Genomic DNA, 16,634 nt, shown 5'->3' with positions numbered 1-16,634 from the left:
GGGAGAGGCTAATATAACTGCTGTGGAGCCTGTTCTTTTCTTATCCATATGTTTAAAGAAATTAACTCAATCCATGTGCCTTGTAATCCTGCCAGACTCAGATATATGGTTTATCCACTGATATTTGGTTGGAGTAGGGGGCATATCAAGATTATTTCCTGTGTTCTTTCTTTGGGGGGGAGTGCTTAATAAGATATTGCCAACTTTTTTTTTTTCTTTCTACCTTTTGACTGAGCCAACAGCCCATTCTGAGCTATTTGATTTCTACCTTTTGTGGTTTTGGATTGGAGTCTGGAAGGATTTTAAATTTAGTTTAGGAAGTCTTCATCCATTTGATGATTTTTTTTTTTTTTTTACCATTTAAAATGTTACTAGGCTGGTTTGGGGAGCTTTCATTCTAGAAGTTTATTTGGTATATTAATAAGGCATTTGGGGGTTCTATTCCAACTGAAGTGACTGAAGTTGCTCTTTTAATTCTTTAAATATATCCCTTTGATGGTATACATTGATTGGCAACTTGATAGGACCTACTATGATCTAGAAAACTAGCAAATGGTCATGCTTATGGGGAATTATTTACCTTAGGTAAACCTCTGAGAATGCTTATGAGGAGCTCTCTTGATTAGGTTGAGGTGTGAAGACACACCTTAACCATGGGCAACACCCTTACATAGTCTGTGTCGCTGGACTATAAAAAATGAAGAGAGCTGGCTAAGCACCAGCCATCATCAGCACACTTTGGTACCTCAGGGTGGACTGAATGTGATCAGTTACCTCAGCCACCTGCCACCTCCTTCCCCACCATGATGGGCTTTATTTAATAATAAGTTAAAATAAATGCTTCCGAGGTCTGCCCACCGCGGTGGTGGCAGAGCACCGGAAAGCCTCCAGGCTCAGCTCCAGCCGCAGGAAAAGCCAGGTGCGGGGAGGTCCACTTACACCGGTGCTCTCCGCAACTCAAGAAATGTGAAGGGAGAGCAGCAGTGAACAACAGAGGAGCAGACCACAAGGAAGAAGAACATGTGGAACAGTGAGAGAACTAGAGCAACTGCAGCTCCCTCCCCTCCCCCACCGCCTGAGCACAGCTCCAGCAAACAGAGCAGTGGTCCCAGGATGGCCATGCCAACTTGAGCGAACAGCGGGAACCAAGCAGGAGCAGGGTCCTGCAGCAACATCAACGGCTCCAGCACCAGCAACAGTGGCCCCAGCAGTGGCAGATGCACTAGCAGAACCAGCAGCAGCATCTTCAGAAGCAGCAGTTGCAGATCCAGCAGCAGCAGCAGAGGATTCAGCAGTGGCAGCCAAAGCAGCAGCAGCAGGGGCAGCAGGAGTGGTGGACCCAGCAGAGGTGACAGACCCAGCATCAGCAGCTTGAGCAGCAGTGGCAGTTCCAGCAGCAGGGGTGCCAATCTGCAGGGCCACAGTTGCCAGGCTCAGTTTGCCCTGCAGGAAGCCTAGAGCTCAGCTCCAGAAATCAGAACAGCAGCCCAACAACCCAGCCAGCAACTTGACTGAGACCAAAATCATTCAAGAAGGCAACTGGGATTGATTGTACCAGGGAAGGGTCTTACTTGGTCACAAGCTGGCTTGGATCCCTCAACAGACAGAAATCTTAACCTCTTTGTTGCTAGAGGATGTGGTGGTTATAATAACTACTCTTGCATAAATATTCAGTGCTGGATTTACATGAATGTGTACGGTGTTTAGTTAAATTTTAGAATCTACCTGTATTTTATTCCACTCAGCCTACTTGAATACTCCCATAGCAGGGAAACTCAACCCCTAGGAACACCTTTGTAGGTACTCTGAGAGCCTTAAGAGCCACACCTAACAACTTAAGCTCCTATCCTGAAAATATATAACATCAAATCAACTGATACAGCTAAGAATACCCAGCTAGCAGGAAAATCCAAGCATTAACTTAATCCAATATGCAAAAAAAAAAAAATACATTACAACACAAGAAATACTAAAAAGCAAGACAATATAAATCCACCTAACAGTATTAATGCATCAGAAATGACCTCCAGTAAAAATGAGTTAGAGAAAATGCGTGGAAAGATTTCAAAAGAATGATTGTAAACATCTTCAAAGAAGTCAGAGAACAAATCAAAGGAGTCAAAGAGGAACTCAAAGAGGAAATCAAAGGAATCGAAGAACATGCAGGACACCAATTCCATGAAATAAAGAAGGCAATACAAGACATAAATAAGGAAATAGAAATAATAAAGAATAACCAGTCAGAATTACTAGCAATGACGAACACAGTTAAGGAAATAAAAAATTCTGTAGAAAATCTCACCAGTAGAATGGACGAAGATGAGGTCAGAATATCTAAGCTAGAAGACCAGGTGGCAGATCTAATACAGTCGAACAAAGAGAAAGACAAACTTATAGAAAAGTATGAGTGTGAATTTCAAGATATTCGGGACACTATGAAAAGATCAAATATAAGAATTCAGGGCATAGTAGGAGAATTCCACTCCAAAGGCAGAGTAAGTGTCTTCAATAAAATCATAGAAGAAAACTTCCCCCAAATTGGGAAAGAGGTACCAATGCAGATACAGGAAGCCTTTAGAACCCCAGCAAGACAAACCTGGAAAGAACCTCTCCTCGCCATATTATAATCAAACTTCCAAACACACACACCAAAGAAAAAATATTGAAAGCAGTTAGAAAAATCAACTTACCTACAGAGGCAAGACCATCAGGATTATAGCAGATTATTCAACACAAACTTTAAAAGCCAGAAGGGCTTGGAGTGATGTATTCCAAGTTCTGAAAGATAACAACTGTCAACCAAGGTTAATATATCCTGCAAAGCTATCCATTTAAATAGACAAAGAAATAAGGTCATTCCATGACAAAAGCAGGTTAAAGGAGTATTTGAAGACAAAACCAGCTCTACAGAAAATACTTGATAGGATCATCCATGCTGAAGAAAAGGAAAATCACACATATAAGGAACCTGGAAAAAACAAGCAATACTCAAATACTAGTTAACAAAAGAAAGCAAAGTTAGAACCAGAACCACAAAAAAAAAAAAGAGGCAAACATAAATACACACCTTTCAATAATATCTCTTAATATCAACGGCCTTAATGCCCAACCAAAAGACATAGGTTTGTAGACTGGGTTAAAAAGAAGGATCTTACAATTTGTTGTCTCAAAGAAACTCACCTTTCCACAAAGGATGGACATTATCTTAGGGTGAAAGTTTGAAAATGGTGTTTCAAGCAAATGAGCCTAGAAAACAAGCAGGGGTTGCTATCCTAATATCTGACAAGGTAGACTTCAGTCCAACATTGGTCAACAAAGATAAGGAAGGTCACTTTATATTGATTAAGGGCACACTCCAACAGGAAGACATTACAGTCCTAAACATATATGCACCTAACATGGGGGGTCCCAAATTCATCAAACAAACACTATGAACAAAGGTCACAGATAACACCAAACAGTGGTGGTGGGTGACTTTAACACCCCATACTCACCAATTGACAGGTCATCCCGGGAAAAAACAAAAGAGAGGCATCTGGACTAAATGAGGTCATAGAAGGAAAGGACCTAACAGATATATACAGGACTTTTCATCCAAATACTGCACAATATACATTCTTTTCAGCAACACATGGAACATTCTCTAAAATACACCATATATTAGCACACAAAGCAAATCTTAACAAATTCAGGAAAATTGAAATAATTCCTTGCATTCTATCTGACCACAATGGAATTAAACTACAAATCAGTAGCAAGAAAGGCTATAGAGCATACACAAAATTATGGAAACTAAACAATACACTACTAAATGATGAATGAGTCAATGAAGAAATCAAGAAGGAAATCAAAAAATTTAAAGAGTCAAATGATAATGAGAACACAACATACCAAAATCTCTGGGACACAATGAAGGCAGTTCTAAGAGATAAATTTATAGCCTTAAGTGCCTATATTAAGAAATTTATAACCTTAAGTGCCTATATTAAGAATGGAATTTCAAATGGGAAAATGTGGGGGTGGGGAGGGAGGGGATTACCATGGGATATATTTTATAATCATGGAAAATGTTAATAAAAATTAAAAAATAAAAAAAACAATACAAAAAAAAAAAAAAAGAAATTAGAAAGGTCGCAAGTAAACGACCTAATGCTTCACCTTAAAGCCTTGGAAAAAGAAGAACAAGGGAAACCAAAACCCAGTAGACAGGAAGAAATAATAAAGATTAGGGCAGAAATAAATGAAATAGAAAAAAATTCCAAAGAATTAATGAAACAAAGAGTTGGTTCTTTGAAAGGATAAACAAGATTGATAAACCCTTAACAAATCTGACCAAAAGAAAGAGAGAAGAGACACAAATTAATAAAATCAGAGATGAAAAAGTGAACATCACAACAGATTCCAGAGAAATTCAAAAATTCATAGGGACATACTATAAAAGCATATACTCCACAAAGTATGAAAATCTGAAAGAAATGGATTATTTCCTTGATTTATATGACCTAACTAAATTAAATCAAAATGAGATTAATCACTTAAATAGACCTATAACAAACATGGAGATCTGAACAGTTATCAATAATATCCCAACTAAAAAAGCCCTGGCCCAGATGGATTCACTGCTGAATTTTACCTGACCTTTAAGGAAGAGCTAACACCATAGTTTCTTAAGCTTTTCTAGGGAAATGAAAGAGAAGGAATTCTACCAAACTCCTTCTATGAGGCCAGCATCACCCTGATACCAAAACCAGGCAAAGACAGAACAAAAAAAGAAACCTACAGACCAATCTCCCTAATGAATGTAGATGCAAAAATTCTCAACAAACTATTGGCAAACAGAATACAAGAGTATATCAGAAAGATCATTCACCCTGACCAAGTAGGCTTTATCCCAGAGATGGAGGCATGGTTCAATGTACGCAATTCTATAAATGTAATACATTATATAAATGGGTTGAAGGACAAAAATCACACGATCATCTCATTAGATGCAGAGAAAGCATTTGGCAAAATCCAACATCCCTTCATAATAAAAGCCCTTCAGGGACTGGGAATAGAAGGAACATATCTCAATATAATAAAAGCTATTTATGACAAGCCTACAGCCAACATATTACTAAATGGGGAAAAACTGGAAGCTTTTCCACTAAAATCAGGAACAAGACAAGGGTGTCCACTGTCCCCACTTTTATTTAACATAGTTTTGGAAGTCTTAGCCATAGCAATAAGGCAAGAGACACACATAAAATGGATACAAATTGGAAAGGAAGAGATCGTTATCATTATTTGCATATGACATGATTCTATACAAAAGGACCATAAAGACTCTACTATCAAACTGTTAGAGCTGATCAAAACCTACAGCCATGTAGCAGGATACAAAATAAATACACAGAAATCAGTAGCCTTCATATATGCTAACAACAAACACACAGAGGATGAAATCAGAGAATCACTCCCATTCACAATTGCATCAAAAAAATAAATAAATAAATAAAGTACTTTGGAATAAACCTAACTAAGGATGTAAAGAATCTCCACAATGAGAACTTTAAATCACTCAAGTGAGAAATTGCAGAAGATGCTAGAAAGTGGAGAACAATCCCTTGTTCCTGGATTGGAAGAATCAATATTGTGAAAATGGCAATCTTACCTAAAGCAATCTACACATTTAATGCAATCCCTATCAAAAATCCAAAGGCATTCTTCATGGAAATAGAACAAACAATCCAAAAATTCATTTGGAATCACAAAAATCCTCGAATACCTAAAATAATACTGAGCAACAAAAATAAGGCTGGTAGTATCACCATAGCTGATTTTAACCTATACTACAGAGCCACAGTAACAAAAACAGTGTGGTACTGGCACAAAAACAGACATGTAGATCAGTGGAACAGAATAGAGGACCCAGATGTAAGCCCAGGTAGATATAGCCACCTGATATTCGATAAAAATGCCAAAAATACTCATTGGAGAAAAGATAGCCTCTTCAGCAAATTGTGTTGGGAAAACTGGATATATATCTGCAGAAGGATGCAAATAGATTCTTCTCTCTTGCCATGCACATGAATTAAGTCCAAATGGGTTAAAGACCTTAACATCAGACCTGAAACTCTGAAATTGCTAGAGGAAAATGGAGGGGAAACCCTTCAACTTGGTGGTCTTGGCAAAGACTTTCTGAATACAACCCCAATTGCTCAGGCAATTAAACCACAGATTAATCACTGGGACCTCATGAAATTACAAAGATTTTGCACTGCAAAGGACAAAGTGAAAAAAGCAAAGAGGCAAGCTACAGAATGGGAAAAAATCTTTGCCGGCTATGTATTTGATAGAGGATTAATATCTAGGAAAGAACAAAGAACTCAAAAAGTTAAATAATAAGGAATCAAACAAGCCAATCAAAACATGGGCTTTGGAGCTAAATAGAGCATTCTCAAAGGAAGAAATACGAATGGCATATAAGCATCTAAAAAAATGTTCTACGTCACTACTCACCAGGGAAATGCAGGTTAAAACTACATTGAGATTCCATCTCACTCCTGTCAGATTGGCCACCATCTTGAAAACAAATGATCATAAATGTTGGCGGGGATGTGGAAAAAGAGGAACCCTTCTACACTGCTGGTGGGAATGCAATCTGGTCCAGCCATTGTGGAGGTTCCTAAAACAGCTAAAGATTGATCTACCATATGACCCAGCTATAGCACTCCTAGGTATATATCCTAAGGACTCATCTCATTTCCTTAGAAGTATGTGCTCAACCATGTTTATTGCTGCTCAATTTATAATAGCTGGGAAATGGAACCAGCCTAGATGTCCCTCAACTGGTGAGTGGATAATGAAGATGTAGCACATTTATACAATGGAGTTCGACTCAGTGGTAAAGAAAAATGAAGTTATAAAATTTGCAGGAAAATGGATGGATCTGGAAAGGATTATACTAAGTGAGGTAACTCAAGCCCAGAAAGCCAAGCATCACATGTTCTCCTTCATATGTGGATTCTAGCTACAGATGATTGGGCTTCTGCGTGAGAAGTAAAATACTTAGTAACAGAGGCCAGTAAGTTAAAAAGGAGATATAAAGGGAAGAGAAAGGAAGGGAGGAGAGTACTTAATAGGTTTGTATTGTATATATGTAAGTACAATGATTATGATGGGGAGGTAGTATGATGAAGAATGGAATGTCAAAGGGGAAAGTGTGGGAGGGGATTGAGTGTATTACCATGGGATTTTTTTTAATAATCATGGAAAAATGTTAATAAAAATTAAATTAAAAAAATTATAAAGTAAAATCAGCTGAAATTAACTCTTGGTTTTGTAAATATATGATTATTGAACTTCTGAACTGTAAAACTAAGATGTGCAATCTTACCGATTTTTCCTATAAAAACCCTGAAATACAGCTTGGCACTGCATTCAGGCTTCTGAGACCTGGATGTAGTTGCCAGCCGGCTAATAAAGATTCCTTTCCTACTAAAATAAAAAAATAAAAAAATAAAAAAAGCTTCCATGCTGAAGTTGCTTCCTGTCAAGTATTTGGCAAGAGAATAATTAATATACCTCATGGTTGGTGCTCTGGAAAATCCTGATCTAATCTTCTTCTGGTGGCTGTTTCCTTTCCAGGTCTTATTTGGAAATCACAGAATTCTGTGCGAAGCCCCACTGTGTCAGCATTTAGCCAGCAAAGATGGAGGATTCTGTGTACATGTGCAGAAATAAAAGGAGAGATCACGATTATTTAATTTTATTCTTCATTCTTTTATTACAGATGTTTGCTTACATATTTCCTTCTCCACAGTACTTTTGTGTCACCTCACCATGTTTTGTTGTTTCCACACACAAAGCTGCGCTCTGGGAGAAAGCTCAGATCTGACAGAAGTCTGCGTGTCCAATTTCAAGTTAAATTGTATGTAATTAGAGGAGTCAACATTGTGTCATAAGAAGATAAACAGATGAATTGCTCCTTCTTACCTTCTTTTAATATCATACATCCATATTTTTAGACACACAATTATGATATTTCCAATGCTTGCCAAACTCTATAGAAACTCTGTTGATTGATTCTCCAAAACCATCACCTGATCCCAAGAACACAGGATGATTAAATGAACTCTAGGTGCCTAGGAGATCCAAACTTATCATATATTGAAAGCAAGTCCAAGGTCAAAGATTATTTACAGAGTTCAGGCATGTGGTAGGAGCCTGGATCCATCCAGACAAGTTAATTTTTAATACCTCTTAAGAGTAATTATGAATCCTTTGTATCTTGTTTAATTACCAAGGACCGTGATATTGTTTTTGGAAACCTGTAAGTTGTTTTCTTTGTCAAAGTAACCTGAATGATTATAATTACTTCAGGTTTTATGTACAAATGACTTGGATTCTTCTTCTTTTTCTCCTCCTGCTCCTCCTCCTCCTTCTTCTTTTTATGTTGTGATGTTGTATGGGTCCTAATGCTATGGATAAAGGCTCATCTCTTCCTTATTGTCATCATGTCTTCATTTTAGAAACATGTTCAAAATTCGATATAGAAATTGAGAATGGATTTCTTTCTGAGTCTGACCAAAGATATGTTGTACATAAAACAACACAATATAAATGCAAACCTGGATATGTAACAGCTGATGGCAAAACCTCAGGATCAATTACATGTCTCCAAAGTGGATGGTCAGTTCAACCCACATGCATAAGTGAGTAGGGTATTACTTTGCTATCACTATACTGGCTATATATAAATGTTTTAACTTATTTTCTCTTAAGGGGGCTGATTTGGTATGATCATGTTGTATTGTCTATATGTATGAAGTGGTCAATAAAAAGTCAATTCAAAAGGCGGACAATAAAAAAATGAAAGAGAAAAAGTACACTTTGATTATAAAACTCATTCCATTCCTCATATGGTAAAGGTCAAGTATATCTTCCTCTTTTTTTAATTTTAAAGCGTTCTATGATTTGGAAGCTAGCCTTGAAGCTTTTTGTATGTTTTCAACAGAGGCCTTTCTGACTGTAATATCTACTGATTTTTTGGTATTCTGCCTTTTATATCAAAAATTTTAGATGAAATAGAAAATTTTAGTGACAATATGTATCCATGATTTATAAACTAAGAGGAATTTAAGATTCTTAATATATATATTTGATAGCATGAAATAAACTATTTCTAAATCTCCTCCCCCTTAGCAAAGCTACATCACTATCCTAAATGTTACAGAGTTTTCCAGGTAGTAGCAAATTTTCCTGTGATGATTTTCTAAGTATGAGTAGTTTTGTTTATCACACTTATTAGAAAGACATTCAACATGTATTTGTCTGCTGATATTTAATATATCATGAATTAGGTAGCTATTTGAGATAGCCATTTTTTTTTATTTCTATTTCTTTAATTTTCATGATTGTGATAGGTTCTGACTAAAGAAAATTTTATTAAGGTTATTACTTTATTATTAAAGTTACTACTATATAAAAATCTTTTAATATTTAATTATAATCCATAATATTGAGACTTTATTAATAAAAAGAAATCTCACATAATAAGTTCCTCTTTTTACACTCAATTAAAATATTTTCTATATCACAACAACCAAAAAGTATTGTTCCTTACTTCACAAAATGTTATTACACCTTTACATGAAAAGTAGTAAGAATATGTCATGGCTAATTTATTACTAGTCTCAGATAAACAAGTAAATTGAACTGAGGAAAATGTTTTTAAATTAAATTTGAAGAAGTCTTAAGTGATAAGGAAAAATGTTATTTAGGAATATACTTTGCATTTTAATAAGTATTTCAGGAAAATAATTGATTGTTCATTTTCTTGTGTTATTTTTATATAGTATCTAATTTGTTAGTGCATACTAATAAATAAAGCCTGTTGTGCTTGGTGTGAGAATTGCACAATTCATTTATTTTTAAATTAGAAAGGAAATCTTCATTTTTTATGCATTAGAGTCTTGTGATATGCCAGTATTTGAGAAAGCAAAAACTAAAAATAATGCCACGTGGTTTAAAGTGAATGACAAGTTGGACTATGAATGCCTTGTTGGATATGAAAACAAATACAAACGTATCAGAGATACTATACAATGTAATTATGCTGGATGGTCTGATATCCCCTCATGTTATGGTAAGTACTGTTCCTCAGGAATTCCTTAATGGGAAGCATATAAAGAGCTTTTTGCAAAATAATCAAAAACAACCCTAAAACCAACAGATCCAGTATTTACTAGTCAGAGCTTTTAAGAAAATGGTGTCATTGAAAATAGAATGTGAGGGATTATGTTCAGTGATAGTGTTTGGCCAGCTCATAGACCTGGTCCCAATTCCCAGCACTAAAAAATAAAATAAAAAAGAATGTATGAAATCTTTACTGATATTCCCATTGACTCTACAGGATCACCAGGCATGACAAGAAAATGTTAAGCAAAATGGAGAAAGTAGAAGTGACAGAAAGTAGCATAGACTGATGTGGTGAGAGCAGTATTGCATTGTAAATTCAGTAGACTAATCAGTATGTGAACACACCGTATCTCTTGGCACAGTTTAAGTTTCCAACACCGGATGAACAAATTATAGCTAATATTCAAATGTTCTTATATCAATGATTTTGAGAATTTGCTAATACCCTGGCTTATTTAAAAAAAACTTTGGAGCTCTTTCCTTTGGAGAAATATTTCCAAAGTGTTATCACAAGCCACTTTTGTCACATGGTATTTACAGCAATCTTAAATAACTGTAACTTCAGAGCAAAGACAGCATACTAACATTTTGAAAACTCAGTACTATGGTTTAGGAGTTAATGTTTTAGACGAAGAGAAACATTTCTTATTTCATGATATGTGACTTAACACTATTCTTTAAGTCACATGTGAGCATATGCATGCAGTAATTGGACCAGGTCCACCAAAAAGATTGCTATTTTATTTTTGAGGCAGAGAGTTTTATGAAGTGACAAGAAGAGAGTATATATGAAATAAAACAAAATAATTAGCATATACAAATAAAAGTATGACCTTGAAAGATTGCAATGCAATTTTAGAAGAGTCCTAGTGATTCCCATTCAAGGGAGATCTTCTCAAACTATTGTGAAAATCCAACTGTAAAACAAAAGTGATTCTGGGGTTGTCCTATGCCACTGATGTCTGTCAACAATTTCAAATCAAATGCTTGTTTGATTTTTTGAACATTATGTTTGACACTTGTGATCTAAATCTAACATTTAGAGAGGAAGGTTTCAAAAAGAAAATAAAAATACATTTTTGTAAGAAATACTTAGCAATATCACAAATTTAAAAATTCAAATATTAGAGAGAATGATATCCATTATTCATTTAATTCAGAAAAATAAGTTAATTATTAATAATAATTTATGTATGCTATTAATTAGTTTAATGTTAATGGAAATATTCAAAACCATAGACTATAGCTATTGTTGTAGCCTTAAATCAGTTATTTTTCTTTATTTATAAAACATTAATCATGCAATATGTAATTTTCTAAGTTTATATATCTGTAATAATATTGTAACTGCAAATGCATCAGAAAGGCTTCTATGTGTTTTGTAGTCTCCATTGTTTTAAAAATACGAACTATATAAATGAAAAATTTATTAATTGTATAGCAATAATTTTCTTAATATAAGACTCCCTTCAAAATTTGAGTATATGAAAATTATGACATTAACTTTGGGAAGTGTCCACAGCAAACCTGATCCAAGGAGAATATGCTGAACTAACAAATTAGTTTTTAAAGCAAGCATACTGCTCCATACTAAAACATTTTTCAGACAGTCCCATGTAAATTTAGAGGGTATGTAAAACCCAGTAACATTTTTCACGGATGAGGCTTTTCTAAAGCTCCCAATTGTCTGTATCACCCAGTACCTGCCTTGTCATTATACAACTAATATAAATTTTACCTTGACAATTATTGATACAATACTGTAATGAATTATTTTTTTTTATTTTTATAGAAAGAAAATGCAGCACTCCAGAAATACCAATAGGATTAAATGTTGATCCCAAGAAAAATAATTATAGAGTTGGTGATGTGTTGAAATTCACTTGCCAGTTAGGATTTACAAGAGTTGGACCAGATTCAACACAATGCTATGATTTTGGATGGTCTCCTGATGTGCCAATATGTAAAAGTAAGTGTTTTGTTTGCAGTTGATGAGATTTCAATTAAAAATTTGACTGCAGACTCCTGTATCTCCTCTTTGCTTGCTGTGGTCTTCCTTTGTGTGTATAATCTGATATATAAAATCATGGACACATGGATGTGGGACATGAGTTGTATGATAAATAGCAAACATTAATTTGCTTAAGTATTGAAACATGTAGTGGAGACATTTACACATAAAGACATGATGACCAAAACCTATGAGATTTCCTTTGTTTCTTTTCAACTAGCCAACACTGCCATTAATGCAGGGCATTTTGCATGGAATGGGCTCTCCTTAACTTTCACTGAGAGTGGCAGTTTGAAGTTATTTCAATAATATATATTACTTAATCAAATTAAAACATATAGATCACATGCTTGCTTCAGTGATGACATTTTTTAAAAAGTCATGATAAAATGTTGCCAAATATAAGAAAATTAATATAATTCACACAACCATATTTGCTCATGGATTTGCATGCACTTTTAGAGTATATTACCAAACATGTTCACAGCTTTAAATATACTTCCAATGCAATTGCAATGACAATGATACAACTGTGAGGTATGAATTTAAAGTAAACATTTTAACTATGATATAATAATCCTATTGTGCTATAATAACTTAAATTTTAAAATCTGCTTTATTTCATGATATTTTTAAATTATAAAATAGATATTTCAAACACTATTTACACAGTATTTCTGCTATAGAACATGTACAGTCATGTGGTCAACCTCCTGAGCTCCTCAATGGGGAAGTTAAGGGCACAAGCAAAGAAGAATATGGACACGATGAGATGGTGGAGTATAATTGCAATCCTAGATTTCTGCTGAAGGGGCCAAATAAAATTCAGTGTATTGATGGGAACTGGACAACCTTGCCAGTGTGCTTTGGTAATTAAAAACAGCATTATTTAAATTTAAAATGTTTTACATTCATTTAAACATATATATGATGACTTAATTATATAAATATATTTTTTGTGAAATTTACACAGAGGAGGAGAGAACATGTGGAGATATTCCTGAGCTCCACAATGGCTATGCTCAGCCATCTCCCCCTCCGTACCACCATGGATATTCAGTGGAGTTCAACTGCACAGACACCTTCACGATTATTGGACACAGATCAATCACATGTGTTAGTGGGAGGTGGACCCAACTTCCTCAGTGTGTTGGTGAGAACATTTTCTGAGCTTGACATTAAATGAATTATAATACTTCTATTGCAGAAATATTTTCAAGTATAAAATTTTAAATTTAGTGACTTTTAAAAACTGTTTAGTCTTAAATACAAAGAATGTAAACTTTTATTGTTTATAATTCAATTTTATCTAAGTAAGTACAAAGGTATTCATACAATTTTATTAATGTTTCTAATAATTACCTTTAATTATAAAGTTATATTGTACTTAAAAGTTGTCACATGATTGAAATATGAATAGCACTAACCAAGAAAATATGAATATTTTACATAAATTTCATTATTAGGACCCTTCCTGCAATGTGCTGATAAGCAAAGAAATAATGTAGTCAAATTTGTCATTTCATACTCTCCTCTAACAAACTACCCTCCTCAATACTTCTATCCAGGTAACTTCTCAGTCTGTTCCAAAGGTACCTATTGAAATCAGAGTCCTGAGGGCAGGGGCACTGACCTTCCCCATCAACTGTAGAACCCACTGACATCAGGAACTCTAGAAGTAGTCTGAAAACTAAATCTTGTGAGTGACTTTACGAGTGTCTTACTCTGTCTGGTGACAGTTTTTGTTGGCTAACTGGAGGGATCTTGGAAAGCCTTCATTCACATTTCCCTGAGCCTGAGTTCCTTCCTGAAGTTATTTTTTATTTAGAGACAGTTCTGGGTATACAGTCTTACTTATTCATCTCATTTTTAGAAACTGATTAATCTCAGCAGAAACAGAGCTCCTCTGAAGGGAGCTCAAACAGCACCATGGCCAAAAGTACCCTCCACTCCCTGCAGTGATAACTTCAAGGATACCACTAGGGCACATCCATGTGCATACACCCCCCCACACACACACACACACGAGGGAGAGAGAAACACGGGGAATTTTCATCATCACTGGGTGATTAATTGAGATATACAACATACAAAAAAACTCCTACAGTCAATACTTATCTGTGAAATAATATGTTTATAGGATGATGTGATATTTAAAGAGCTTTAATAGAGTATTTTTAACTCAAAAAGAACACAGATCATGATTGGAAATACTCAATTTCTTATTTCAGCTTTTCTTTCTCCCTGCTGTCACAAAAAAAAAATGCTTAAATTTTACGCAATATATCTTAGCTGCATTTCTTTGTATCGCATGTCTCAAAAATGTAAATTAAACTAGATAACTCATATTTTATTCCAACAGATATTTGTTTTAATACTTTTGGTCATTTTATTTTTGAATCAATATTCCTCATAGTCCAGGTTGACTTTGAATTCACTATTTTTTTTTTTTTTTTTGAGGTAGGGTCTCACTCTAGCCCAGGCTGACCTGGAATTCACTATGGAGTCTCAGGGTGGCCTCGAACTCATGGCAATCCTCCTACGTCTGCCTCCCGAGTGCTGGGATTAAAGGCGCGCGCCACCACGCCCGGCTTTGAATTCACTATGTAGCCAAGATTTACCTAAAACTTTTTATCCTCCTGCCCCTCTGCCTCTTGAGTGTTGGGAATCACAAGTGTGTGCAACAATGCCTGGAGCTTTAGTATTTGAAGATGGTGAGTTCAAAACAATATAGAGGGAAGACAAATGTAAACATTTAGAAAGACTTCAAGTATATGACCAATTGTGGTCATGTGATGACTCTTACACAGATCATTAAAATTGACTCTTCTTATCTTCCAGTTCTCAAAGCTCAAAATATCTTTATGCTAGATATTTTCTCTGATTGTCAAAGACTGCATGTGAGAATTGTGCTCAGAGATGATAATATATTTCATGCATTGAGATTATGATCTCAATGGTTGACAGATTTTATAATCAGTTTTTTAAAATATTCTATATATATTATAACAGGGTATATACTATTATCCCCTTGCCACAACTCCCATTACCCTGGGGGACTTCCTCAGTGGGGTTATGGTAATCACTGTGGGGTCATGAAAGCCTCAGTAAATCCCTATGGGTAATTGAGGACCATACCTCAGTGTATTCCTACCCATTCTGTGGCTTTTACAATCTTTCTGAACCCTTCTGCACAATATTTCCTGAGCCATGGCAGGTCTGTTGGTGGTCTGATTTAGTGTGGAGTTATTTGTAGTCTCAAGATTGCTGCTTTCATAGGTTTTAATTATTCTACATGTTTGTAACCATCAACCTGGCATTAGTTGTCATGCTAACAGTAAGAGCAGTGTTCATGAAGTTGCTTCCTTTTTCTGGCAGATGTGGTAGACATGTATAGTCTCATTGTTTGGCAGTGAAGATTGCTATCTTCTTGTCTTAGAAATGGAACTAGGCTCTCTTCTGTTTTCCCTGCCATCTGTAAAATAAAACAGATCCACCAACCAAGCATGACAACATTTTGGGCTAAAGGGTGAATGCAAAGTTGTTGAGGAGACCTTTCGTATGCCAGCCCACTCTTTCTTGATGGTGCGATTCTGTCTTCGTTTTCAGTAGCAGACATGAATTCCCTCCCACAGAGTGGACCTCACACAACCAAAGACCAGTTGACTACACAGTTTCATTATTCATTGACTGCACGTATTTTAATGTAAAAGCTGCTGTCTTGCTTCTTGTATTTGGTCTTTTCATGAAAAAAATATTTTCTTTTTATAGCAACAGATCAACTTGAGGGGTGCCAAGCCCCAAAGTTAAGTACATACAAGCCAAATCAGTCTGATAGGAATGAATTCACTCATAATCTTAACATAAGTTACAAATGCAAAGGAAACTCAGACTATGAACACTCCACCTGCATCCATGGGACATGGATTCCTGAGCCAACCTGCAAAAGTAAGTGCTAGAGTACAGGGTTTTCTTAAGGTTCTTCTCAGAATTTCCTTTGCATAGTTTGGACATTCTAACAAAATGACATTTTTCATTTTTGTAAATATGATGTATTTTTCCATTTATTTGTGTTCTCTAATTTCAGTAAAGTTTTATAGTTTTCAGTGTACACATATTTTATTCTCTCAGTTGGTTGTGCCTAAAAGTATTTTCTATTATAAAATACAAAATAATGTTTCCTTTTGGCCTTTTCATAATGCCTTATTTTGTTTGCTCCTCCCCCACCATCCCATATCCCTGAACCCTTCCACACTCCTGTTTGTCCCCAATGTCCCCCCCACCTTGGACTTTAATCTCTTGTGTATTTCTCTTTCTTGTCCTTCCTCAATTTATTACTTCAATTTGTTTTAAATATCATCCATGAAAGGAGATAACTTTTTATATATTTCTGCTAATGTTTTGTTTCTCTTTTCTATATAATTGCTTTGGCTAGGATTTC

The 16,634-nt window shown here is 35.3% G+C and overlaps 1 protein-coding gene across 2 annotated transcripts in view; it reads left to right on the top strand.

Annotated features, from left to right (window-relative positions):
• The window catches only part of LOC101597401 (complement factor H), a 96,189-nt gene that overhangs the window by 62,281 nt on the left and 17,274 nt on the right, over positions 1–16,634 (top strand). Inside the window, exons 10-15 of one of the 2 annotated variants that reach the window (XM_045154141.1) lie at positions 8,514–8,696; positions 9,953–10,129; positions 11,975–12,151; positions 12,880–13,062; positions 13,167–13,346; positions 15,965–16,141. In XM_045154141.1, coding sequence (XP_045010076.1) covers positions 8,514–8,696; positions 9,953–10,129; positions 11,975–12,151; positions 12,880–13,062; positions 13,167–13,346; positions 15,965–16,141 — 1,077 coding nt within the window. The remainder of the gene's footprint in view (positions 1–8,513; positions 8,697–9,952; positions 10,130–11,974; positions 12,152–12,879; positions 13,063–13,166; positions 13,347–15,964; positions 16,142–16,634) is intronic. The other variant, XM_045154151.1, reaches the window with a different exon arrangement.

This window comes from Jaculus jaculus, chromosome 1 (genome assembly GCF_020740685.1).
Source record: "Jaculus jaculus isolate mJacJac1 chromosome 1, mJacJac1.mat.Y.cur, whole genome shotgun sequence".
NCBI lineage: Eukaryota > Metazoa > Chordata > Mammalia > Rodentia > Dipodidae > Jaculus > Jaculus jaculus.
This window is presented reverse-complemented; position numbering and strand designations above follow the sequence as displayed.